The sequence below is a fragment of the Andrographis paniculata genome, unplaced genomic scaffold (assembly GCF_009805555.1).
Source record: "Andrographis paniculata isolate CXL003 unplaced genomic scaffold, ASM980555v1 Contig36END, whole genome shotgun sequence".
NCBI lineage: Eukaryota > Viridiplantae > Streptophyta > Magnoliopsida > Lamiales > Acanthaceae > Andrographis > Andrographis paniculata.
In genome coordinates, this window is record NW_026137569.1 from 452,717 (window position 1) to 478,956 (window position 26,240).

The 26,240-nt window shown below is 38.5% G+C and overlaps 7 protein-coding genes across 12 annotated transcripts; 3 read left to right on the forward strand and 4 right to left on the reverse strand.

The window, feature by feature from the left end:
• The first annotated feature begins 96 nt into the window (after nucleotides 1-96).
• On the forward strand, nucleotides 97-4,493 carry LOC127249462 (protein PLASTID TRANSCRIPTIONALLY ACTIVE 12, chloroplastic). 3 transcript variants are annotated; one of them, XM_051272242.1, is made up of 11 exons: nucleotides 122-405; nucleotides 503-573; nucleotides 684-1,352; nucleotides 1,491-1,603; nucleotides 1,933-2,192; nucleotides 2,352-2,473; nucleotides 3,072-3,140; nucleotides 3,248-3,301; nucleotides 3,398-3,505; nucleotides 3,591-3,709; nucleotides 4,181-4,493. In XM_051272242.1, the coding sequence occupies exons 1-10, from the start codon at nucleotides 372-374 to the stop codon at nucleotides 3,687-3,689; spliced, it is 1,599 nt and encodes a 532-aa protein (XP_051128199.1). In that variant the 5' UTR covers nucleotides 122-371; the 3' UTR covers nucleotides 3,690-3,709; nucleotides 4,181-4,493. The 3 variants fall into 3 exon arrangements, 1 of the variants encoding a protein (XP_051128199.1); XR_007838339.1 differs by lacking the exons at nucleotides 3,398-3,505; nucleotides 3,591-3,709; nucleotides 4,181-4,493 and adding an exon at nucleotides 2,831-2,952 and having other exon boundaries at nucleotides 97-405; XR_007838340.1 differs by lacking the exons at nucleotides 3,398-3,505; nucleotides 3,591-3,709; nucleotides 4,181-4,493 and adding an exon at nucleotides 2,840-2,952 and having other exon boundaries at nucleotides 97-405.
• A 222-nt stretch (nucleotides 4,494-4,715) lies between these two features.
• LOC127249463 (uncharacterized) lies at nucleotides 4,716-7,696 on the reverse strand. 3 transcript variants are annotated; one of them, XM_051272243.1, is made up of 6 exons: nucleotides 7,361-7,693; nucleotides 6,783-6,957; nucleotides 5,940-6,608; nucleotides 5,387-5,813; nucleotides 5,230-5,311; nucleotides 4,716-5,150 (listed from the first exon to the last, which is right to left on the reverse strand). In XM_051272243.1, the coding sequence occupies exons 1-6, from the start codon at nucleotides 7,388-7,390 to the stop codon at nucleotides 4,944-4,946; spliced, it is 1,590 nt and encodes a 529-aa protein (XP_051128200.1). In that variant the 5' UTR covers nucleotides 7,391-7,693; the 3' UTR covers nucleotides 4,716-4,943. The 3 variants fall into 3 exon arrangements, with proteins under 3 accessions (XP_051128200.1, XP_051128201.1, XP_051128202.1); XM_051272244.1 differs by lacking the exon at nucleotides 7,361-7,693 and adding an exon at nucleotides 7,224-7,325; XM_051272245.1 differs by having other exon boundaries at nucleotides 4,962-5,146; nucleotides 7,361-7,696.
• A 2,307-nt stretch (nucleotides 7,697-10,003) lies between these two features.
• LOC127249467 (uncharacterized) lies at nucleotides 10,004-11,648 on the reverse strand. The gene is made up of 3 exons (XM_051272252.1): nucleotides 11,293-11,648; nucleotides 11,153-11,218; nucleotides 10,004-10,840 (listed from the first exon to the last, which is right to left on the reverse strand). The coding sequence occupies exons 1-3, from the start codon at nucleotides 11,467-11,469 to the stop codon at nucleotides 10,295-10,297; spliced, it is 789 nt and encodes a 262-aa protein (XP_051128209.1). The 5' UTR covers nucleotides 11,470-11,648; the 3' UTR covers nucleotides 10,004-10,294.
• A 1,202-nt stretch (nucleotides 11,649-12,850) lies between these two features.
• LOC127249464 (J domain-containing protein required for chloroplast accumulation response 1-like) lies at nucleotides 12,851-15,395 on the forward strand. Its single transcript, XM_051272246.1, has 7 exons — nucleotides 12,851-13,468; nucleotides 13,628-14,091; nucleotides 14,179-14,219; nucleotides 14,292-14,351; nucleotides 14,442-14,537; nucleotides 14,628-14,804; nucleotides 14,886-15,395. The coding sequence occupies exons 1-7, from the start codon at nucleotides 12,924-12,926 to the stop codon at nucleotides 14,928-14,930; spliced, it is 1,428 nt and encodes a 475-aa protein (XP_051128203.1). The 5' UTR covers nucleotides 12,851-12,923; the 3' UTR covers nucleotides 14,931-15,395.
• Nucleotides 14,995-18,378, reverse strand: LOC127249465 (CBL-interacting serine/threonine-protein kinase 23-like). Its single transcript, XM_051272247.1, has 14 exons — nucleotides 18,230-18,378; nucleotides 17,380-18,127; nucleotides 17,223-17,285; nucleotides 17,044-17,115; nucleotides 16,849-16,956; nucleotides 16,689-16,769; nucleotides 16,553-16,606; nucleotides 16,329-16,454; nucleotides 16,160-16,249; nucleotides 15,943-16,062; nucleotides 15,747-15,875; nucleotides 15,496-15,669; nucleotides 15,338-15,412; nucleotides 14,995-15,261 (listed from the first exon to the last, which is right to left on the reverse strand). Exons 2-14 carry the CDS (start codon nucleotides 17,581-17,583, stop codon nucleotides 15,199-15,201), a joined length of 1,359 nt encoding a protein of 452 aa, XP_051128204.1. The 5' UTR covers nucleotides 17,584-18,127; nucleotides 18,230-18,378; the 3' UTR covers nucleotides 14,995-15,198.
• A 1,185-nt stretch (nucleotides 18,379-19,563) lies between these two features.
• On the forward strand, nucleotides 19,564-23,838 carry LOC127249723 (DEAD-box ATP-dependent RNA helicase 1). Of its 2 annotated transcripts, XM_051272664.1 has the most exons (10): nucleotides 19,564-19,759; nucleotides 20,244-20,478; nucleotides 20,623-20,877; nucleotides 20,953-21,107; nucleotides 21,448-21,625; nucleotides 21,698-21,885; nucleotides 22,020-22,224; nucleotides 22,474-22,579; nucleotides 22,743-22,839; nucleotides 23,117-23,838. In XM_051272664.1, the coding sequence occupies exons 1-9, from the start codon at nucleotides 19,632-19,634 to the stop codon at nucleotides 22,799-22,801; spliced, it is 1,509 nt and encodes a 502-aa protein (XP_051128621.1). In that variant the 5' UTR covers nucleotides 19,564-19,631; the 3' UTR covers nucleotides 22,802-22,839; nucleotides 23,117-23,838. The 2 variants fall into 2 exon arrangements, with proteins under 2 accessions (XP_051128621.1, XP_051128622.1); XM_051272665.1 differs by lacking the exon at nucleotides 23,117-23,838 and having other exon boundaries at nucleotides 22,743-22,840.
• Nucleotides 23,839-24,205: 367 nt separating this feature from the next.
• On the reverse strand, nucleotides 24,206-26,161 carry LOC127249725 (glutaredoxin-C9-like). Its single transcript, XM_051272667.1, has one exon. It carries the CDS (start codon nucleotides 24,759-24,761, stop codon nucleotides 24,369-24,371), a length of 393 nt encoding a protein of 130 aa, XP_051128624.1. The 5' UTR covers nucleotides 24,762-26,161; the 3' UTR covers nucleotides 24,206-24,368.
• Between the last annotated feature and the right edge of the window lie 79 nt (nucleotides 26,162-26,240).

The following is a 26,240-nucleotide window of genomic DNA, read 5'->3' on the forward strand; positions in this document are numbered from 1 at the left end:
CAAAGCAAGCCTCAAATATACTACTATAAATGTTTGTTGTTATTTAAAAATACAAATACTTGGGTAGAGAGTCAAATATAATTTGAATACAAATATTTTATAATAATTATAATATATAATTAAATCTTGAATCGAGTTCTTGAATGCTGATTGCCCAAAGCGCAGCGCTTTCGTTCGTTCGTTCATCATCGTCATCGTTAAACAACTGTAGATTAGCCCGTATTAATCTATTCTCGTCACCCCAACCAATGATCCCAATTCCCATCTGCGCTCTCAGCTATTAACTTCCCTATCCTAAAATCTTTATGGGCTGCTAACGCTAAACCCCTACTGACGGAGTGTTCGTTCATCTCCTCCTTTTGCTCAAGGAAATGGCTACCGTTTCACCCACTTGGCATTATCAAGGTACTTGTTCCGATTGCTTTCCTATGGACGGCTTTATTTTGGGTTTATCTGCTACGGTGTTTATTCAATTTCTCTTTTCCTGTAACTATTGATTTAGATGGAGCGTTGCGACATATGGTTTCTGTGGATTGTGTCGTCCCCAATAAGTTCTTCGCTAATTATACGAAGGTTGGTTTTTCTCGATTACTGTTTCTCGGCGATGGTTTTATGGTATTATGCATATGTTTGAACTTTGTGTTGAAGTTCGTTTCTAAGCATTTGTTCTTTGGTTTGCTCAGGTGTCATTTGCAGGTCAATTTCCATTGCCTATAACGAAGTTTACAGTGGGCAGCAGGACCTTGCATAAAAGGATTCCTTTGCCTCTCGTTATAAAGTGCGAGAAAAAAGATAAGGAGAACTCCTACGAACAGGTATCGGTTGAGCGTTATCCATACCATGTCTATTATGACTCCACATCTGGACAACTTGAGCCGGCTTCTGGTGCTCGTGCAAGCATTCCAAGTGAAGAGTACTGGCCAGAAGGTACATCCAATCTGGTGAGGGCAGCTAGGGCTCCTGAACCAACTGGTATGTCAACAGGAAAGCCATCTTTTGGGAAAAATCCTGGAAGTAGGAGGAAGTACAAGCCTAAGGCTGCTGCGTCTGGTTCTTCTGAGATGAATGTGGTTGAGAATGATCCAGTGCAAGCGGAATCTCCAGATGAATCATCTGATGAAGCTAAAGATCACTTATCTGAGTATGTTGTTTATCAGACTGAAACTGGGGAAGAAGAGTTGACGGGCTATGAATTGGACAAAGCTATTGGAAATCCTCATCCCTTTGTTGATCCAAAAACTAAGAAACCAATGGACGAGCCACTTACGAGTGAAGAACTGTGGTGGAACTGGAGAAAACCTGCACAAGAACAATGGTCTAGATGGCAAAGGAGACGGCCAGATGTTGAGACAGTATGTTCATTTAATCTTTCTCTTCTAGATGACTGTTAAATTTCAAGAATTATTGTGACTCTCTAAGGTCACCAATTGTTATATAATCTGAAAGGAATATTGTGCATATTTCATCATTTTTGGCATTATTCTGTTCAGGTATTTCTCAATGCTATGGCGAAGACAGGGCAGATAAAGCTTTACGGTGACCAACCTACACAGACAGAGTGTGCGCTCTATAGAGCTCGGAGACAAATTTATAAAGACGAGAGGTATGCTGTTATTTCTTTGACTGATATGTTTATCCTGAAAGGCGATTATTCTAATAGGAACATATGAAACTCAACGTATGGGTCTGAAGAGCTAAGTTTAAATTTTCAATTTAGTGTGAATTACTTGAATCCGTATGGTTATTATCATGCTCATTATATGTTTAATAATGGAGCACACCGGCGCACTGTAAAAACTTTGTCTCTGATGGAACTTCCTCTCAGAAAGCCACAAAAAGTGCAAGCCATCACCTTCCTTTTTTTCTACTGATGGTTGCTACAGTAAAGTTGTCTTTACTTTTTAGAGTCTCTAACTATGGAATAATTTACAGGCTTCAGTTAGAACAAGAAAAACTTGAGGAAATAGGACCCATTGCATACTACTCGGAATGGGTTAAAGCTTGGAAAAGAGACACTTCACGGGAAGCAATACAAAAGCACTTTGAAGAGACAGGTGAAGATGAGAACGCCCAACTAATTGAGATGTTCACGTATCAAACTGATCGAGAATACCGTATCATGATGGGCACGGATATCCGTATTTGTAGGGATCCCCTTGCAATGAGAATGCCGGAGGATGAAATAAAGCAAAGTACATGCTTTCCTTATCCATTTTTTTCTTATCTTGCTTGAGTTTGATATCTAAAATATGGCGTACACACCCCATGTTTAAGGAGTTATTACATGGTGCAGTGTCGAATTCGTAAGCTTGCTTTTGCTTGATTATTATTAATTTTTTACAATTTTGCAGTATGGGGTGGAGATCCTGTTTATCCAACAGTGAACTATATCCAGGATCCAAATGAAGTGATTGATTTCAGGGGTCCTGATTTTCATGAACCAACCCCAAACATGCTTGATTATCTTAAAGAGGTTTGGAAGTTGACCTTTTTAGATCTAAATTCTTGTTCTGAAACTTCATCTTATTTTGTTTATATTGCCATTAATTTAATGCATGCTTGGCATATGTTTATATTCATGATGCAAAAGTTCCTTCTATTATGAGGGCTATTGATAATGGTTTTGAATTGTAATATAAGCCTGTAGATAGGTTTAACTAACATTCACTCACTTAAACTTGCTTTCCAAATTGCTTGATTTTTCTATACCAGAATTAACAAAATTTATTTCAAATTCTTGAGCCTGATGAATAGATAAGAGCTAATTAGAAAAGGCACCTACTCTTAGATAGTTGCATTCTATCCACGATGAGAAATAAAGACATTACAGTTTGACCAGATAACAAATACACTTTCAATGGCAAGCACAAAAAAATCATGCCTTAAAGCCGGGATTACGTGATTGCTGCTCGGGGTGACTTAAGATATCAAGTGGCAGCACTAGTTCTTGGGGTGCAATACTACTTCTAATAATTACTTTGATCCCTTGGGATGAAATCATTCTTATGCATGATTTCCATTTTTCTTTCTTCTAAGTTTTTGTAATTATGCTTGTCAAATGTTTTTCTCAGCATGGGAAAATAATATCAAGAGAGGAGTTGGAGAAAACTCTGGCCAAAGAGAAGAATGAGGAACTTGAGGTAAAGGGGGAATTAAAAAACCAATCATTTGTATTGTGATAGTCACCGGTCATGATTTGCAATGGGTATCGTATTAATATTTTTCTTGGTTCTTCTGTATGCACCAGATGACAGATATGGATGAAGCTATGGCACGAGCTGTTGACATCGGAGAAAATGATGTAAGTTTCTTGTATTTACTATTGCTCTCTTGTTATGGGAGAGCAGAGGTCGTTGCTAGTTGGTTATGGCTTGTCCTGATGAACTCTTTACTACAGGATGAAGGAGAGGACAGTGAAGCTGATGGCGACGAGGAAGAGGATGGGAAAATCCGACGAAATTGGAGTGCTTTTAAAAGCAATCGTGCACTACCCAACAAGTCAAAGGTATTCCAAGTCTATCAACAAAAAGTTACGGTAAAATTAGTTTGACAGGGAGGTGAATGTTGGTAAAATCTTTTCATCATTGCAGAACAAACCTACAAAGAATGGCATGACTTTGGATGAAGCTATAGATGATTCGGAGAACTTAACAGACTTTCTTATGGACTTTGATGATCAGGAAGAGTAATTGCCACACCACAAGTTGAGGTAAGACAGTACACCAAATCTATAGTATTCAGTTTATGCATTGTGAATTAACATGATTTGACCTTTTACATTAAATTTTTTTTATCTCCATTTTATAATGAAAACGAATCTCGGTTATGCCTATTAGGTTATCTTCTTTATGTGTCCTCACTAAATCCAAAGGATGTATTTTGGGCACTTTTCGTAGAGTTGACTCATGGAATAAAATAATTCCACTAGGATAATATATCATGATCAGTGTTTGGTTTAGCAATTTTGACCATTGCCAAGCGCATGAATAAACAATAGATAGGCATATTCTGTTATGCACAGTTAGAAACCAATTGAAAAATGCCCATATGTCTTGATAAGCCCAAGATTCTTTATTGCAATCAAGAACCATATTTTTTCTATTTACCCCCTTTGTTATGCGCAGTTTGTGTATGACTTTTAATGTGTTTATGCTTATAATTGTGTTCTAAACATGTTCAGTTTATTATTGGGCTAATGAAGGAAGGGTTGATTAAATGATCATTTTTGCTGCTTGCTTGTTGGAGACATGATACAGAATTTCTCAGTGAACGAAAGAGTCGATCATTTGTAACCAAAACATGATTCTGAAAAGCGTCAGGTGGATCTATTTTATTCTTGTTTGGTTCCTCATCTATTATTACACATTACTACTTACTATGCATTTATGTATGTACTGCAAATTCAGACAAAAACATGGGTCATAAACCACACTTTTAATCAGTGAGGTATGCCCACCATCGCTAATCATTATTTGTATTTCTAGTTGGGCTAAGGGTGGACCAGCAATGAGCAGTTCAGAAAATAGGGCCACTAAAAGTCACAGGCCCACCAAAAACAGACTAATCCAAAGCTCAAATTATTGTCAGTATGAAATTATATGGAATGATTTTTTGTACATTCTCATTGATTTTTCTATATGGTACTTTTGCTATTATTATTGGTATAACCTCATAGCATAGGCTAGCCTCTTTAAGCTTGCAGATGGGAACTAGTATTTGCAAAGCAACTGAACAATTTTAATAGTATCAAGTCAAGTATTATGAAATCGCGGTCTTAAAAGCGATAATAGATACTCTACACAGAGGATCAGGATCAGGATCAGGATCAGAATACAGTAGTAGTAGTAGTAGTGCGTACACAACTATTGCATTGGAGAGGTCCTCTTCCAAGGATGATGAGAATCATACATACATGGACATGGCTGGCCTTAAAAACTTTAGAATTATGACCAACCACAGCAAATAAAAGGAGACGAAGGGGGGATTCGACCCGTTTGCCGAATGCACTCTGCCTGTGCCGTAGTTTTCTCAGCCTGCCGGTTTCTTCTAGCTTCGGCTGCAGCTCGTTTCTTCTCCGATTTCTGCCTTGCCAGTGCGATCTTCTTCACCATCTTGGCTTGAGCATGCACTCTCTTTTGTTCGATTTCTGCCTGTCGAATCCATGTTAAGTGAAAGCTTCGATTATTTGTAGGACCAGTAAATTGATAGTAGAAGATTTGCATATACCACCTCTATTTTCCTCATTTCAGCTTCAAGTTTAGCCCTTTGCTGACTCTCCCATGCTTGAATTCTTATTTCTTCTCGTTTAAACCTGCGATTAAAAAGGAATATCAATTAGACGACATAAGTGCCGGTGTGGAGACTGTCGAGAGCAAAATCAATGAACCTGGCAGCGTGCTTAGACTTCTCGGCTTCTTCCCATGCTGCTGCGCGCTTTTCGTACTCAAGCTCGTCTCCTTCGACAGCTTCATTTCCTGACATGCTCAGTTCCTTCTCATCCTTGCTTGCCCAAGCAGCAATTTTCATCTTACCAAGTTGAACGCCCAATGCCTCGATCTCCCTTCTGGTTTTAAGCTTCAGTTCTTGCTCGGAGAGGTCTGTCTTCCCAGTTTCACCTGTATTGTTGTTGAAGTGTTCCGCAGGAGTTGGAGCCGGCTCTCCTCTGCGAGGAGTCGACGGCATAGAGGAAGTCGGGCTGCGGATTGGAGTCGTCGAACTCACAGGAGTAGCACTCCTTGAAGGCTCTTGACTTGGAATAGGAGTCATCTCTGTCCCCATGTCCCTCATAGACACTGATCTTATTGCAGGAATTCCTGCATTATTACCAAGAGATTGATCAGACAAAAGCTCTTCTTTCCCTAACTAAAATCCACCTCACAATTATAGATTATAACAAGAACAATTAGATGTGCTATATAGCCTGATCAAAATCTTATTACCTGAGGTTTCATCTGTCACATTCTTGGTGCAAGGCAAACCTGTGCCATCTACCTCTGCCAAATCCATACTTTCTGGGCGCAAATCAACCAATGAATTTCCACCACTTACTTGGCCTGAATTTGCTGCTGGTCCACGGCTAGGAAAGCCTCCGAACTTTGTGGATCCAGCCAGCGACGGAGGCTGACAAAAATCAACTCTCTTCACCGACGGTTTGTGTTCAGAACTTGTAGACTCAGGCGCAACCCTCACCGAATTCGGGGCCAATGCCCGGTTATTTCCTAGATTTTGCACATTGTTCTTCTTCGACACATGTGACTGTGCAATCTGCCTGTTCATTATCCACTTCTCTGCATCGTTCCACTTGGACGACATTGGTCTTGACAAGGACTTTGACACTGAATGGTGCAGTGATGATCTCTCCCCCTTGTGGAACTCAAAGCTGGACGTACTATCGTAATCAAGATTTTCATCTTCACATGTTCTAACAGGATGAACGGAACTGGAATTACTGAAGTCCCCTTTTGAAACTACTGGCAATCTGATATTGCCTGCTTCGCCATTTTCCCTACCTCCGAGTTCCTTCGACTGGAGCAAATTTGCATCGGTTTGGGTTGAATCTATATAGCCAGAATCAGGCTGGATTGGATGAATTTCCAAACTTGTGGCAGCTGAAAGATCAGAGGATGTAAAATGCCTGAATCAGCACTGAGTTTTGCACTTTTTAAAGAACATAAATAATCTGGTGCTGGATATTAATGACAGATTGAGCAGTTGGTGGGTAATAATTACAACTACCATCAACTACTCTAGGGATTTAACTGAAGATTCAGAAATCACCTAACCTTCATCGACAAAATCTCCATTCGAGGATGCCAGCAAGCTGTTCTTCACAAACTCGGAATCTTCCATCCTAGAAGGAGACGTTCTAGACGAATTGCTGTTTGATCCATCCTTCTTTTTCTGATTGTGTGCCCCGATTAGCTTCATCCTCAGCTTGCTCGGAGATATCACTCCAGTCTGCATTAATTATATATTAATTAATAACCCGATGCTAAAACAATCCCCAAGTCGAAGAACCCTAGCACCGCTCGGAAGAAAACTTCAGAAGTTTAGGTCCGGATAACGAAACAATCTGAGCAATTATTACCAAATCCAAATATCACATTATCATCGAAAACACTAAAATCAGCAAAGAAACAACCAATGCGCCGATTCGTCACACTCAAATCAGAGAAAGAGAGCATTACGTTCCACAAGAATCAAAATCAAAAGAATAGACCGACCTATCGGAGCAATCATTAGCAAATCAAGCAAATCAAAACGACGAGTCTCCGAAAATCAAGGAAAAGACAAATGCAGGAAAAAATGATGCACGTAAAACAACTGTAGCTAAGAGACACTTAAAAAGACAACAACGAACCTGAACCTTGTGTATCCTCTCGTACTCCATAAGATCCTATCTACTTTTCCGTTCTGTTCTGTTCTGCGCCCCCCCTACTTGTCAATCTCACACGCATACGCAATCTTGACCAGAAAGTCCACAGAGAGCTGAGAAGCAGCCAAAAATCTCTTCAAGGACGACACATCACTGCCCCAGCCTCTGCAAATCTGAATCCCTAAAGAAGAAGGACGACTGCCTCTCTCTCTCTGCAGCATATGAGATGAGATGAGATGAGCTGAGCTGAGTTGGTGAGGGGAAAAAGTTTGCTCATCTTTTACCCATTTGTTGACCCACCAATCCCTACTTAAATTAAATTTACCCCTACATATTTCAGATTCTTCATTTCAGTCCCTACATAATCTTCTCTTATGCCTTTTCACCACACTTTATATATTTATGCAAAAATAAGCCCAAGTTCTTGGCTTTTATTGTTAGAATATTCACTTTTCAATTATTATTATTATTATTATTATTTGCAGCAATGAATGGAGTGATGGGAGCGAGCAACAAACACTGGAATTTCTGCTTTGAATTTATCATTTTGGTCAGCAGAAACATTTAATACAATCAATATAGCTGATTTAGAATATTTTGGGTGTAATTAATAAGGCTATCAAGTTGGTCATATTTTCCCTGCATTGACCCGCGCCATGACAATATTATTTTCATTTTTATTTTTATTTTTATTTTTATTTTTCAGGTCATATATACATACATATATATATATATGTGTGTGTGTGTGTGTGTGTTTGTGTGTATGTGAATACTGAATGGTCCAAAGTGGTCCTCCACAAGTGTAAATAATTATTGCAAGTATTTCTTAGAGAAATGAGGGCAGTTTCCACAAACTGCTCTTACAATAAAAGCTACCAATTGACTGAAACAAAACTGGAATATGTACTTAGCGTACCATATCATATTTAATGACCGTATGATGAGATCATGCTGAATTTATTTCTTTTTATTTTTAATTTTTTATTTTTAAAAAAATAGTATATATGGATAGTAGTTATCAATAAGTTTTAATTGATAGAACACCGAAAGGTATCATCAATCAATGATGTTTGTAAAACAGATTGTGGCAATGTAACCAAATCATGATACAATTAATTAATTAATTATTGTAATAGGGAGGCATCCAAAGCCCATATCAACTATGCATGCTGTTATTATTATTATTTACGAGGTTGGTTAATCGCCACTAGCTATGGCTTTCGATCTCACTCGTAACACATGCATGTGTGTGCTTTTATATATGCAATCAATAATATTGTTCAATTACATTATAGGCAGATGGCAATGATGAAGTGAATAATAAATTAATGGTCATATGGTCACGTAACCCAATTCAACATATAATAATAATAATAATAATAATAGTAGTAGTAGTAGTAGTTGTTGTAAGATAAATTGCAATGATAATTAGTAATCATTAGTGAAAAAAAAGAAAAAAAAGGAGTACTACTAGTAGTCTTTGGCATCGCACGTGCATGGCCTCGTGACCAGTTCTTGATCATCCCAATGAATTCTTAGAAGATCTTAATGGCCATGATTTGCTTCATTTTCATTGTTAAAAGAATGATGCAAGATGCAAAGTGCAAAATCTATTAAAGTTTCATCTTTATATATAATTAATAATTGATTGATGAAGAAAGAAATTAATTAATTACTATTATTATTTTCAAGGGGGTGGGGTTGGACTGAGGGAGGATTTTGGCACTATATCAATTCATCACTTCCACTTTCACATGGGAGTGTTTTGTTTTGCTTGCTTTCTTGCACTTGTCCTCAAATGTCTGTCCAATCCACACCTTCAATTCTTTGACCACATATCATCTGATTTGATTTGGGTTTATGGCTTTGGATTGTGTCTGAATTGACCTGAAAAGTAATGGGCCCACCACACAAAGAAATCTTGGACATAAGTGAAACATCATCATATTCATATGTAAAGAGTGTGAGGGGGATTTGGTAGTCACCCCTTTGATCATATTGATATTACTAATTTATAGTGATAATCATACCTATTTGACCATATCATATATATGTATTGGCCACTTCCCACCTATACAATAAATCAATGCAAATTGGGATCTTTTTACATATATCCTTCATAGTTACATTAAATTAGTTAGTTAGGGCGGTGTGGGCGTGTACTAAAACAGCATGTAATAATTTATGCATGGCGCTACAACAATTAAAAGAAACAATGAATATCCATATAATAGTACTATTTGAAGAAAGAGGTGTGTGATTGTCTTTAATTGTAGTTGAATATATTCCTAATATCCATTTTTGAAATTATTAAGATATAGGCATAGTAAAGTGTCCCATCTATTTTCTCTTATGGGGTGGGTGGAGTGGGCCCTTCTAATTTGTCATTCCTTCCACCAAACTTTTGAAAATTTTTGGCTAAAGTTGTCCTTTTTTTCCAATCCCTGCTAGGAATGAAGGGTGAAAGAGAGGACCATATACATTCATACACATACAAATGTTGTGGGCCCATGTTAGTCAACAATTACGAATAGAATATTAGGCTAAAGCTAATTCTTTAAAATCCAATTCATTAAATTGGGGGCCCAACAATTTTTTCATAACCAAGCCCATTAAGAGCCCAATATATTTTTTTACTACAACCCATTTGAAATTCAGCTTATCAAGGCCCAACACGTAGTTGTGGACTCAGCCCATTAATTTCGTCGAGGGCCCAAAATATATTTTAAAAATTCAGCCTACTAATTTGACTTAGCCCAAAACAACATTTACATATACATTATACAATACAATGCAGAAAAAAGCTATAATCCCTAACAAAATTCACTCTACTGAAAGTTTCTCCATCAATCAAACACTTAACACACACATTCATTGTACAAATTTACACACATATCATTTGATCCAAAAAATAAATGATCAACAATCTCCTTCGTCTTCGTTCTTAATCAGCTGGACTTGATTCACACTTTTCTTAGTATACAATGGAAGCTCCACCATATCAACAGGCTCACCACTTACATACACAACTCGAAAAACATCGTACTTGATGTCGAGAGCGAGGTCGTCGAGTGCGGGCCTCCGGCAATCGGGGGAGGTTAGCAGGAAAGTGTAGCACGACTGAAGTGATTGCCACACCACAAGGGACAATATGGGAGGCCCTGTTTCGATTTCAGTTTCGGTTTTGGTTTCAGTTTGACAGCGAAAGCACACTCCCGACTTGGCGCCGCTCATCTTAAGGAACCGGTCTTTGAAAATGGCCAAGCCGGCGTAGGATATCGTGTTATGATCGTTGTTGTATTGGTTGCAGTAATCTCCACACACTCTGGCGGAGCTGAAGCAGATCGTATCGCCCGTGAAGAACTTCGCGGCCGGGGACCCGTCTTTGGATTCGCCTGCGTATGCGCTGAAGAAGCCGTAGTCGGATAACATCGCCATGCTTGTCACTCTTGTGAACAGGGAGAGCTGTTGAATCAACAAATATAAATTAATTTAATAATGAAACTAATAATATATTCTTGGGCATTAATTAACCTATATTATATTGGTAATTAGAATATTTTCATACATATATCTCAACGTATTTATAATTTTAACATATAATAAACATATATGCTAAATATATGTATAATATATACTGATTTGATCAAATTAGTCGAATGAGCACAGGATGTAGCAGCCTGTATTCTTACAATACAATTGTAAAGTTGTAAAGAATGAATCATAAGACGTGGTCTTAATTAACTTGTTGTGTTAATTAAAATCATATTTACTTACGAGGGTAGCAATTAGGAGTTGCTTGTTTTCGTCACTTCTCTTCATCCATGCTCCATACCATATAATCTGCACAGCTCAAGATCTATGGCAAATTAAATATGTGTACATAAAGAATATGATGATGTAATAGTAGTACATACGAGGTTGCCATGGATGCTTTTGAAAATGGAGCTATGAACACAGCCGAGGCTCTCAGTGTAGCAAGAAATCTGCTTGAAAGCTTGTATGAGATCTTCGACGTCGACGACGGTCGGCCGGAAAGCGAAGAAGCTAATATCCAAATTCCTGCTGTTAAACGGAACATAACAAGCCATCATATCCCTTTTGTTGGTCTTTCTTATTCTTATGATAAATGAATGATCTTCTTAATCTAAGTTTTTGTGCATATGACTATGAATACGATGAAGAAGAAGAAGAATGAACAAATAAACACACCTCACAAAGTAGGAGTGTCTGAGTTGTCCAAGTGTTTGAATATCGTAATAATGGACTCAACATTTGCATTCTTTGATTAGTCGTATCTCTCCAACCTGGCCTTCTTTTATGGACCAAATGAGTTGAACACCAACTTCTAGAACCTCACCTTTGGTCTAATATTTGGACTGCAATTGAATAATATATTCACTTATTACCTAATTATAATATACATTCAATTCGAATTTTGTCCCAATTGAGACATTGTGGTCCATTTCGGCTTTCTGGGCCGGCCCACTATCATTTAATTGGTGAAAAATATACCCAGAAAAAGGAGCATAAATCGCATTTCACTTTTACTCAAAAGCGTGTTGATATGATCATGATAGGCAAATAAAACTCTTTACGCAAGTGGGGATAATGATTAGCATTGTTTTTGAAGCAAAGACAGCTGAGTGGGGATAATAAAAATATTATTATTATTATTATTATTATTATTAATTAACATACCAGATCCATATTCGTGCATATATTCCCACTCCCACGTGGAATAAAAAACAATCCAAAAAACACATTTGCTTCAACAATGAATAATTACACATCGGTGAAGCATGCACTAAGCACGTGATCTCTGCCTCTATTTATCTACGTGTAATAATAATTAATATTTATGCACATTTTTAAATTTCCAACTCCTAAGTTTGGTATGTAGTGCCTGCCGGGACAAAGTAGCAAAAATCCGACATGACCTGTTGCCAATAAATTGAACGTGACCAATTATAATAATATCTTCTCAATACATGCAAAATTCAATCCGAAAGAAGCTTTTTATTTTATTTTATTTTATTTAGCATGATTTGAAAACTGAATGTAATAATATCTTTCTTGAATGTGTACAATGATTGCAGCTATGTACTTCTGTATGATGTCCAAATTTCATAGTCGCAACAAATTAATAGGGAAATTGTGCTAAAAGATTAAAAAGGCGAATAATCAAAATAGATGTTTGAACAAATACAAATATTAATAATTGAAATAATAATAATAATAATAATAATGCAGCAATGCAGTGGAGAGTGGGGTAAGCACCAAAAAGCAGCTTTCCAGATAAGCTCCCTGTAATAATATTGCCCACCACACTCTGTTTCCTCAATACATATCTCTCTGTATTCATTAATATTATTTAATTAAATAAATAGTATTGGAATCTAAAATATATATTTTCAACAATAAAAAGATAAAAGAATTTATTGTAAGTTTGTTAGGGGCGACCCGACCCACATAGTATAAAGGCATGCATGACTTCAATTTTTCTGTAAGCACAAACCAAACACGGCCTTAGTCTGCCGCCGGCGAAATGGATGAGTCCTGGCGACGAAGATTCGGAATGCAGGCGCATCTCGTGACTGACTACCCTCCCCGGAGATCAGCCGAGGAGGCAATCTCCGACCGCCGGAAGTCCGTGCCTGAAGACGACTGCTTGGACCCCGAAGACTTCAGCGACGTTTTCGGAGGGCCGCCTCGAACGGTTTTGTCACGCCAATTCTCCGCGCGCGGCTTCCCTACGCGGTCCTCGTCCACGACAACTTTCTTCTACGAGGAGATTTTCCGGCCGTGCCAGAAGACAGCGACGGTTGAGAGGAAGAGTGGCCGGAGCTTGCCGCAGTTCAGGATCCCCGGCGAACAGAGGAGGAGAATTCACGATCAGCGTGGACGCGAGCTCAGCGGTTTCTACAGTGATATTTTCGGATGGGAAGAAGGTCAGCATAGAGCGGTGAGGTCGAGATCGAGATCCATGGCGAGTTCTTCGTCAGTTCTTAGCTCGGAAGACCTCAGTCCTCTCCGGCCGGCGGTTTACATCGACGACGAAGATGAAATTTCCATGTTCGCTCCGAAGCTCAGGTAATTAAATTTTGTTCCTGTAATTTAGGGTTAGGGTTAGGGTTAGAAATTAGAACAAATTGGGGGAAATCAGTCACGTCATTCCCAATCTATTCCAACGCCGCAAAATCATTGTCAGCTCGACAGAGACACGTACTGAAATTCGTTTCCATTGATCAGGCCAATAAATGTCAAGTCCAGGTGGAATTGGGAGAGAACCGGGAGCGAATACGCAGGCAATGAACCGATTCACAAATCTGAAATCGACAACATGGAGAGCTTGAGGACCTGCAACTATCGAAGAAATGCATCTCCGGAGACGATTAGTCTAGACCCAATATCGAATGGCAGTTTCAGAGCGTCTGCAAAAAATTCAAAGCTCAATTCACCACCGTCTGCAGTTTCTTTAGTTTCCCAATATGAAGATCAAAAGACTGACGACGAAATTCATGAGGAGCAGATTCCTATGCAAGACGCAGACGAACTAGAGGAAGAAGATGAATCATTGAGCTCATATGTTATTGAGATCAACTCTGATAACAGAGAAGGTACTTGTGAATCAAATGCTGTCGACGAAGCAATAGCGTGGGCAAAAGAGAGGTTTCAAACTGTACAAGAATGTGAGAAAGAAAACACCTCAAAAGGTTAGAGCTCGTTCATTTTATTCACACAGAAAATGTTCGATTCATGCTCAGTTCTTACACGATTTTAAATCTATTGATTCTATGCAGAAAATTTTAAAGGTGGTCATACAGATAGCTTCAGATCATCCGTAAGTTGTCTACGAAGGACAAGAACTAGAATTATCCATTTCCCATTTGCCTTATTCATCATCATTTTGCAGGATGAACAACAACACGATATATTGGCTGTGGAAGAAGTAACAACACAACTCGAAAGCATGGTAAAACAAAGTGATTCAACATTACCCACACCAACGATCTTTTTCTTTAGTCATCCTACAGCTAATTCTCAGTTCTTTTGCATGCATCAGGTGCAGAGTGAAATGCAAATACTAGATGAAAAGATAAGGCTGTGGTCAACTGGGAAGGAACGGGACATCCGCCTCCTATTATCTTCTTTGCATCATGTAAGAATTTCCTATTTGCAGTTAAAGCCAAATATGCAAGCAAATCTTTGATGATGTATATATAATCTGCTCTGCTATACCTTCATTCAGATTTTATGGGCTAATAGTGGATGGGTACCTGTTCCTCTCACAAATATTATCGAAATATCGCTAGTGAAGAAAGCTTATCAAAAAGCGCGGCTGTGCCTGCACCCGGACAAGCTGGAGCAAAGGGCCGCCACACTTGCTCAAAAATTCATCGCCGAGAGAGCTTTCTCCATTCTTCAGGTCAGTATTTCTTCGTTGTCGATACAGCAACTTTTGAATTCTGGAAAAATGACGAGAGATCTCTGTTCAAATGTGATGCAGGATGCTTGGGCTTCATTTATATCCCAAGATGTTCTCTGTGGATGAGAAATTGTAGTAAAGAAAGCAACTTTGCAGGCGTACGAGCAACTTTGAGTTTTGATCATACATGTGTCCATAAATAGTTTCATTTCCCACACAATGATCTTAAAATACAAGCAAGGGGTTTGTGTGTCTAATGTTTGTCCCCGCTAGTTCGAAATTTGGGCAATAGATAAGACACAGATTCAAACTACTACTTAAAACGATAATAATAATAATCACAATGAAGCATCCAAACAAACAGGGACCGAGACTCTGTGAGACGGGCTCGTTGTTACTCCTCATCGTCAGTTTTCCAGACGATATCCTTCAGCCCAGTCGAAAGATTCTTGTAAAACTGCATCGTTGACGGATTGTACCCGATAAGACAATCTTGAAGGTTGGATGTAATAAGTAATGTATTGTAATAATACCTTGTGAAATTCTAAGGTGTCTCCGGCAGCCTTGCGCAGCTCGACCATATGCAAAGAAGGAGCCACTTCGAAAATCTGCAACACAAGGATAGATCGTTAAAAAAGATCGAAATCCCTCTGTTCGATGAGGATTTGGTGGTATTTCTGGGTGGGTATACCTCTGTGGTGATCGCGAGATTACCCTTTCGCCCGGATTTCTCCCCGTGAAGTTTCATCTTGTAGTTGTTCTTCTTCACATCAAATCCCATCGGCGCAGCAGCTTGTTCGATTTTTGAGACAATTTCGTTGACGGGAGATTTAGATGTAAACCTCGTTTCTCGCTTGACAAGCCCCTAGAGTAACCGAAAACATCAGCTGTGGTAACATTTTGAGGTTCGACTGTCAGATCTAGCTATTTGATAAGACTTACCATTTGCTTCTCAAATAGGGAGCTCAGATTGAGTCCTCGCGATCTAGATATAAGCTCGAAGGCATTCATAGTCGCAGGAACTGCCGGGGGGCGTTCTTCCCGCCTCTCCACAACAAGGTTCGGAGATTCCTGAATGCCAATAAACAAGATAAGTAGCCACTTTCGAAGATTAATTGAGATGACCAAGACTACCAACCGTTGATTCATTAAAGATTGAATTAACATCGTCGAGATCAACTTCTTCCTGTTCAAAAACAGGTGGCTTGTAGCCTTTCTTGAACCAGTCATTCTCGAGGACCTCAGCAATTGTTATCCTCTGTTTCGTACGATAACAAAAATCGAGTAAGGATTAGTTATGATGGATCGAAAAACCCCGAGATAATACCAGCTTTCGGCTATAGGAATTTGCGTACTGTTGCAGGATTCGGATCCAGAATCCTTTTGATTAATTTCTTCGCGCTCGTGGAGAACCACTGTGGGCATGAGAAGTCCGCCTTGAATATCTACAATCAAGTGAATCAAAGTTAGTATCGATTTCCCAAAGTGGGTATAATGGTGGAGATTTTTCTTTAAAAAAGTCACCTTTTTGTACAATGCCATAAGGTTTGATTCTTCGAAAGGCAAGAATCCAGCCATGAGTACAAAAAGAATGACCCCGCAAGACCAGAGGTCTGCCTTGGCTCCGTCGTAGCCCTTATTGTTGATCACCTTTAAATTCGACGAAAAATAAAGGAGTTGTTCCTCAGAAAGCAGAATCATTCAAAGAACTACGACTCCAGAGCATTAGCTAGAAGCAGATAATATACCTCCGGAGCAACATAATTTGGCGTCCCGCATGTTGTGTGAAGTAATCCATCATCCTAATAAAGTATAAATGAGGTTCAGAGCAAAAGTACGGCACTCATTTAAGGATGTATTAATGATAAAATCGCATCAAGTTACCCGAACTTGCTGGGGTAGGGCACTCAATCCAAAATCCGAGACTTTCAGAACCCCATTGGCGTCGAGCAGCAAATTCTCCGGCTGCAAGTCAATAAACAGACATTAATTGAGGGAACATGGAGGATAAATTGGGACAATCAGAAAACGTATCGCCCGTAACCTTAAGATCCCTATGGTAAACACCTCTGCTGTGGCAATAATCGACGGCGTTGATAAGCTGCTGAAAATATTTTCTTGCTTCGTCTTCTTTCAGCCTCCCTTTAGCAGCCTGGCATCCACAAAACATTTAGTGATCATTTCTTTAAAACTACATCGCCTATTTATCGGTTTTGAAGTGAACACTCCCAAATCATACAATTTTGTCGAAGAGCTCGCCGCCGGTGACAAATTCCATTACAATGTATACCCTTGTCTTGCTGGCCATAACCTGCAATCGGCAAATGATCCACTCTTGTAGTTGCAGTTAGTACACAAAAGAAGCACATCGAGATCATAGCTAATTCAGAAGATCGATTGCAAGAATCAAACACCAACCTCAAACATGCGAATTACATTAGGATGTCTAATCAATTTCATGGTTGAAATTTCACGCTTGATCTGCAACGAGGCACGAAAGAACAGGACACATAAAGATAAATAACTGTGCCGGAAACTGAAGCGAAAAATAAGATAATTCTGGTAAGAACATTACCTGGCTAATCATTTTGTGCTTGAGAAGTTTCTCTTTGTCCAGAATTTTGATGGCCACATTCTCCTCTGTCTCTAAATTTCTGGCGAATTTCACTTTGGCAAAGCTTCCTTCCCCTAGCGTCCTTCCGAGTTCATACCTTCCCACGCGAGTCCTCCCATGACTGCCACTGCTCCCACTGCCGCCTGATCTCGATGACATCACCATTTTTGGATAAAACCTTGTATCTGACTGATTCAGCCAAGAAATCCCCAATCTCGGATACTTGTTAGATCTGCTTTTAGCTAATTTGATGCTCCAATACAAATCCCATCCATCTTCCTTTTTGACGCTCCTTCCGTCGCTCTTTAAGAAGATTCCCCCCTTTTCTCAAACCCTAAATTCCTAAAACCCTAATCCCTATAGCCTCTTCTTCTTGCAAGGTTGCCATACTTGAGACTTCACCACACTCATCTTCTCTTGAAAAAATTAAATAAAATGAAATAAAAGCGCGAAGAAGAGCAGAAACTATCGTATCGGAAAAACTACCCAAAGATTTTCACTCCGCCGCCGGCGCCGGGAATCTCGTTGCAGCGACGGGCATCGATAGTCATTGAAATGACGATGTTAGAGCCTAGACGTATGGATTAAAGATGGAAAGCAGATCTGAGATTGTATATTATTGATCCTATCGGAGGGAAGATTTTTGCATCGATCGCAATTGGAAATGTCTGGGGAAACCACGGAGTTGCGAAGGAAGGAAAATCGAAACCTGAAATAAGAAAATAAAAATCATAAATCGCAATTTCTTACCACCATATGCTACATTTTATGATTAGATAGCATTTATTATTCTGGTTTAATTATTTCATACCAACAGTGATTATTGATTAGGAGATGGGGATGGGGATGGTGACATAACAGTTGACAAGTGCGACACGGCCGTGTTCGTGTTCGACGACACACCTGCCCCTGCCTGCATCTGTATCTTTATCAATTTTTCAAATTTTCACTGACAGGAAAGCGTGTGTTTATTGTAGTGAGTATTTGTTATGGATGACGGAACTTGGAGTTTTTTACTACTGAATGCATTTGAATATAATGAATGTATATATCAAAATCAAGCCTTATACATATCTTCAAAAGGCAACCAATGAAAAAAGAACACAGGGAAAGAGAAAAAAGAATATTCGCAGAATATTTGGTGGAAATTAACTACGACTCTTCTATTATCATATGCATTAAAAATAAAATCAATGATTCATCCAGTACCAATCACGATTGATTTATTTATATTTATATATATACACTGTATTTGGGAAAATTATTATCCTATTAAAAGTTGAAAAGCATATTATTCTCATTTTAATGCTAACCCAATTATTAATGTTTTTATTATAATAAAGAATGCAATCATGTACCCTGACTTTGGAGTTTTGCGAAACATAAATCGCCTTTTGTTTATTTAAAGTGGCAGTAAATTTGGTCTTCCCATAAATTATTCAATCCTATGTTGTCATTAGTAGCTGAGACACCTACCATTTTTTATTTTTATTTTTTTTTAATAAAATTTATTTTATTTTATGGTTCATGAATCATGATTGTAGCACGTAACGTAACGTGGACAGAATATTATTGGATTAAAAAAATGCGGATGGATGATGTACGTCTTTAATTGTTATTGTTCTGTTCAATCAACAATGTGACACCAATGTCTATTGTCTAATTCTTGTTTGGCTTAAAAGCGTAATTATTTTGTTGCGTTTTTTGACGTATTGCATCATAATGATAATATTTACTCTAAATTTTTCCTTCACAAAATACTCTACTATAATATATTTTTATTTTGATTTAATATATTATATTAATTATTAATTTCTTAAACTATTATATCAAATATTTACTTATTTTACATTTTTTTCATTTCCAAAATATAAGACACAACCAGAGCATCTCTTTAGAAATATTAGCATAAACTCACATGGAATAGAAAGTGTTTTTGAATTTTTTTTTGGTTGTCTCTATTTTTATTGAATGCGTTTTTATAAATTATTTTTAAAAAATTATGTAAAAAAAAATTACAAAATTTTTTGGAAAGTTTTAAAATAAAAATAATAACGGGCTATAATGTATTGGACTGATTAAATTGGACCTACAAAGGCCCATGGGTTCAGTCCATACGGACAATCAAAATTCAAAACCCTTTGCACCGCCGAATACTGTGCAAGAAAGATCGGCTGCAGAAGAGCAGAGGCGCGGATTCTTCGTCGAGACTAATGGAGTCGGCGGCGTCGGAGCAAGACAAGAGTGGAAACTCGCTTCTAGTGCCATGGATGAGAAAGCCAGTGGATGTTAGTGATTATGAGCCACGTCCTCTCAATTGTGTTCCCCGCCTCGATCCCAGGTTTGTGTATACGTATAATTCATATTTTCTGATGGTTGAACTGCGTATTCTGATTGGAACGTTTTTTGGTTTGGTTGTTTTTATTATTTTTGTGACTTGTTTTCTTATCTAGATGATGATATCACCATGCTTGGGAATCGGAATTCCATGTATATTATTTGGTTATTGTTAGCGTACTCGAGGATTCTTGTTTATGCTTCTATTCTAATTCATGTTGAAGTCTTGTGCGTGTGATTGTTTGCGATATTTGACATAAAAAAGGAAGTTGAGACACTCTAAAAAAGCGAGGGATTTTGAATAACAAATAAGCGAAAAATATACTAATTCATAATCACTACTAGTGTTGCTATCGATTTATAATTGGGTGTTATCAATCAAACTGTTGTACTTGAGGTGAAAATATATGGGGAAATAACAAATGTAGTTGTATGAAATTATGAATAACAGCTATTAGATATCACTCACACCAATTCAATTTTTTTAGGATGCAAGCAGCTTTGCAGAATATGGGCATCACTTCATTATTTCCTGTGCAACTGTCAGTCTGGACAGAGATAATTGGGCCGGGTTGTTGCGACAGAGATCTTTGTATAAGCTCACCTACAGGCAGTGGAAAGACACTTGCATATGCTTTGCCAATTGTGCATATGCTTTCCAAATACAGAATTACAGCCCTTCGAGCTCTGGTTGTCTTGCCCACTCGTGATTTGGCAGTACAGGTTAAAGATTTTGGTTGTTTTTATTAAATTTCTATTTAATAAGATGTTCAATGTATGCCATTCTTTCCTTCTCTTCAACAATGCTGGATAAATTTGACTTATATTTCATTTTATTGTGCTTCATATTTTCATCGTCTTTTCCAGGTGAAGGAAGTTTTTGATTCTGTGGCTCCTGCAATGGGCTTGTCAGTGGGTTTGGCAGTTGGTCAGTCTTCTATTTCAGATGAAATCTCAAAGCTAGTGAAGAAACCTAAGTTGGATTTTGGCATCTGTTCTGATAATTGGTATTCTCCTCCTGAGCTACGAAGCAGAGTTGACATTCTTGTTGCAACGCCAGGAAGGCTGATGGATCATATCAATAATACAGAGGGTTTTACGCTGGAGCATCTTCATTATCTTGTAAGAGAGAGGTCACCTTGCTTATGTAATTTCAAATTTTTGAAAATTCATGTTACTAATAAAGGAATATCTCAGGTTGTTGATGAGACAGATAGGTTACTTAGGGATGATTATCACTCCTGGTTGCCTAATGTTCTCAAGTCAGCGTATTCTTGCAGACAGAGTCAGTTTCCCTTAGCCGATGGCATTGCTCCTCCCATATATGGTTCCCTGAAAACCATCAGGAGTTGGTCAGTTTCTCCATTTACCCACATGCTGCAGTTGTTTACATTTTAATTAAAAGTAGTTGTTTGTTTGTGTGTTTCTCCATAGCAGTTTTACTTGATTCCTGGTCTTCTCTCACCAAAACTGTGTTTGGCCCTGGGTGTGCTTTTGGAAGGAAACGATTTGTATTGGCGTTATTCATGAATTATGACATCTACTTACAAATATCTAGAGACCGTACTTGTCATTGACATAATATAAAGACTGTTTGAGTTGTTTGGAAAGTAGATTGATTTTTATAATTAATGAAATACCAATCTAAATCAAGATTTTTATTTATCAATTGAAAACTACTTATTTATGCAGTGGCGTTGAAGGGGGATTTTTGGGTAAGCCTCACCCAAGACTTGTGAAATTGGTTCTATCAGCCACATTAACACAGGATCCGAGCAAGCTAGCAGTCCTTGATCTGCACCATCCTTTGCTTTTAGCAGTGGGAATGAATCGTTACCAGCTCCCTGATGAGCTCAAGTCCTGTAAAGTGGTATGATTACTACATGCTTCATATCATTGGCTGTGAAGTTTATGTTGATGATGTTACATTTACTATATGCAGATTTGTGAATCAAAGCTTAAACCACTTTATCTTCTTGCACTTTTAAAAAGTTTACAAGGAGAGAAGTGTATTGTTTTCACAAAATCCGTAGAGTCAACACACAGGCTATGCACGTTATTGAATTTATTTGATGATCTTCCCATCAAGACTGAAGAGTACTCTAGCCGTCAACTTCGACACATAAGAAGGTCCTAGCTATGCATAATTATTGCAGTTTCTTAAGCTGTGTTTCGTCAATCATATGAATTAACGTATGTTAATCGATCAATTACATGGTTACCTGATTTCTTTCTGATGTGGGTTGATGCTGATTGTCTTGCAGCAACAAATTGAAGGGATTTCGGGAAGGATTATCACAAGTTCTTATTTCCTCTGATGCAATGGCTCGTGGAATGGATGTCGAAGGTGTAAAGAATGTAATCAACTACGATATGCCCAACCGTATCAAAACATATATTCATCGGGCTGGTCGAACGGCAAGGGCAGGCCAAAATGGGTGTTGCTTCACATTTCTGAACAAAGACCAGGTACTTCTTTCCTCTCAAAAGATCTTTGTACTTTTTTTTTGTTTTATGTTCCTTCAATTGTTTCTTTTAATATTCTTTTGTAGACATCTTATTAGTATTATAGAGGCTTTATAAGTTACAGTATTTGTAAGGATGAGGTTGTTAGTTTTGTTGGATTACTTGATAAAACACAGCTGCTTTAGAGTTAAATATAAAGATAATACTTTCATATTACTCATCATATGGGAATTATTAATGTGTTAATTTTAGGTTAAGCAATTCAAAATGCTGTTACAAAAGGCCGGTTGTGAATCTTGTCCAAATTATCCTGTCCCACTTGAGTTGGTGGAGTCATTACGTTCGACCTATGATACAGGTACTTATTTCTCCCATCAGGAATGAAATCAGGTTACAGCTTTCCTCGATGTTCCCAAGATGGGCTAGGGCTAGTGTCAAATATTAACATGCAGTCTTATTCCATCCCTTTTTGTTTCTATGCCCATTGAATTGCTTATCTTACATGTATGCTTTGTTTTCAGCTTTGCAAAGATTAAAAGAAAGTGTTGAATCTGAAAGCAATCAGAAAATGCAACATTGATGTCAATAGAGCATCCCTGACCTAGCCAAAAATGCAAGGTTAATATGCTGAATTTAAACTCTGATTAATTCAGTTTCATTTAAATCCTTATCTTTAGTTAATTTCTTCCCAATTTCTACGCTTGCAAATAAAACCTGTTTTAGGCATTCTGTAATGGTGGGCTATATTCACGTCCAAACAAATTCTTAGTGGATATGCACCATTATAGCTGTTCCATTCACCAACGCCAACAAGACCTTAGCTTTTGTCCGAAATATTGCAATATAATTATATATATTTTACCAATTTGATCATTCTTGTTCTCATCATCATCAGGTAACAGTACTCTGTGCTCGCCCTCCGCGTAAAAGGCTTTTCTGATCCTTTGCACTTCAGCATGAGCTCCAAGCAAATTGGATTCATGCACAACTGGATTGAGCTTGCTCCTGCCCTTCTTATTCATCTTCGTAGCATGAAAAAGCCCTCCAATTATGCCCCCCGACTCGAGCCTATTGCTGAAGAAGGATCAGAAAAGATGGAGGCTGCTGCCAACGCCATTTTGAGGAATTTAGGGATTGTATCGACGCCCATTCACCTGCTCTGCCTCCTCCCCGTCATCCTCTCTTTTGCCTCCTATCTGCTGTCGATCAACAATTTCTCCATTTCCTGACCTTTTGATCTCTTTATTATTTACGACCCTTCTTGATCAATTCCGGACACGTTGAGGAAACATAGGGAGAATGGATGCAGGAAAACTGCAACAGAAAAAAGGTTTTGCCAAATTCTACAAGGGTGTGATGAAATGAGAATTGATGATGAGAAATGGAGGCTAGATAGATTAAAAGAAGAGAATGCATGCATGCACTTTTCATTATTGATGTTTAGTGGTGATTTGTGTTTTTTTATTGCAGGGTTATTTCTTGTATAAATCAATCTAGCTAACTAGTTCTCTCTTTTTTTTTTTTTTTTTTTCCTACCATCTTTTCATCAATTCATCGAAGATTAATCTTAATAATATAGAAACTTTGCCATGTTTTAGTATTGGATGAAGTTGGACACACACATACATTTACATATATGTATATTTTTTTTAATTTTGTGTGTGGCAATGAAAGGCATATGATTGTCTGACCAAAGGGTAAAGATATGGTGGTCAAAAATGAGTATGTCATCCTGATCTTTGGATCAGAATTTATTTGCAGAAAGAGGCAAATATTTCATTCCTTGTCATGATCATAGTGCAACATCTTTGTAGAAATCTTCAGTACTACCACCAAATAACAGCTGATGAATCCCTCTTCCTGTCTCCAGTTCTATCTTCTTTGTCTTTTTTACTGTTTTTCATGTCCTCATCTTTAAGCTATATATAAAACACACTCAAATATATATATATATATATAATTAGAACCATGCTCAAAATCAAAATTAATTAAGCCATTCATATATTTAATAAGAAATAGAATAACATTTCTACAATCTTATATACATATATATATATTATATATGTTATGCATGTTTAAATAAAAATTAACATATAATAATACCAAAGGACTAATTAATTTCCTATCATATAAAAGCCACCCGGCGATCAGAGCCACAGAGCTCCGGCGTCCTTGAGAAGAGGAACTAGGGTTCCGTTGATATGGCAGGCCATCACCGCCTCAATCCCTCCCAAAAATTTTCCTCCCACAAACACAGCAGGCACCGCCGGCTGGCGGCTCCGCCGCCCTCCCACTCCCCCTCCGCCGGAGAGGTGGAAAAGGAGCGCGTGGATGTCGCCGCCGGAAGCGTCGCGGTCGAGCTCGACGATGGTCGGACCGACGCCGAGGCCGAGCAGCAGCTGCTTGACGACGTGGCACATGCAGCAGCCGCTGATGGTGAACATCACCACCGCGTTGCCGGAAACCAAAAGGCTCACCTTCTGGTACACCGCCTCCGCATTCTTCAGCGCCGGCGCCGGCAACTCTTTCGCCACCTGCATTCTTGCAAGTACACTTGAAATATGGAATTAAGGAAATGTTGCCTGCCTGCCTGCTAACTAGTTCTTGATATAACGTGCCCAAAAATTCATTCAACAGACCGATGATAAAACGAAGAGAGCATAAGGGATTGCTTGCAATGAATATATAGCATGATATTTAGAGAGAGAGAGAGAGAGAAATAAGAGAGAGAAAAATAGGGTTAGTACAGTAGGGGGCGTAGGTGTACTGTAGGGAGGCAGGCAATGTCCGGCGGCCTTGATTTCTCATACTTTCTGCTTATGTACGTACGGCCTTTTTTGTTTTTTTTGTCTACTCATCGCCAATTCTTTCTGGATAATTCTATACATATATTCATCTACTCTACTCTATACTCTACTCTACTCCACTCTACTCTACTCTACTGTGAGTGTAGTGTTAATTAACTAATTAATATTGATTGGACAGGGTAAAATTTGGGGATTGAGGTTATCATCATCACATTTTCTGATGTTTGACCGATGAGAAAGAGATGGGCAAAGATCACATTTTGTTGCTGGACAGTCATGTACTTTCCATGTGTTTTTGACCAAACCCTAATTTTCATTTGCATGTTTCAGCCAAACCCCACTGATTCAATCAATCATATGTTTTGAAATTGTATTGTGATAATATGCATAAAAATCACAGTAATACCAGAGCAGGAAGGGAAGGGACCACATTTATTTAATTAATAATAATAATAATATCATTATTCATATCTGAAAAGGTACAGCCAAAAATATCACAACAGAAAAAAATATGCAGTTATAGTCATCACTTGAATTACGTGAGAATGCAGAATATGTACGCACATACATACATACATATATACACACATTTGCCACAGCATACTACAAATGTAGAGAGAGAGAGAGTGTTGGTAAGCTCACAGACTGAGGATGAGTTGGGGAATGGTACTTGCTTTTTCACAGTCGGCGTGATCGAGCATGAGCATCAACCAATGGTACGGCTCCAGAATTATTGAGCAGAGCAGACCAGAGAGAGAGAGAGAGATTAATTAATTGAATCGCGGCTGAATTAATGGCGAGAAGGAGGCGAATCACGGGAGACAGACAAAAGCTTTTGCTATATCTGGCCTGGCCTGGCCGTGAGTGAGTGAGTGAACAACGCCTAAAACCTCACACCGACGCGACAACCCGACAACCCAACGCCATACCCGCCGTCGCTCGACGCTCACGCCATTTCTCCTTCAATGCTTTTCGTCCTTATTGACGACATCCCTGACACCATCGCCGTCTCTATCACTGCTCGCCCTCCCCCTCTCCTCTGTCCAATCCCTAATTTACAATGGACTGATAGTAACTATAACCCTATTCTTTAATGGGCCCGGCGCCCTATCTACCTCTAGAGCCCAATAAATACCGACCCGACCCGACCCGACCCATATATCTGGGCCATTAACCCAATCCATATAACGGAATAGCTTGTATATGCCTGGA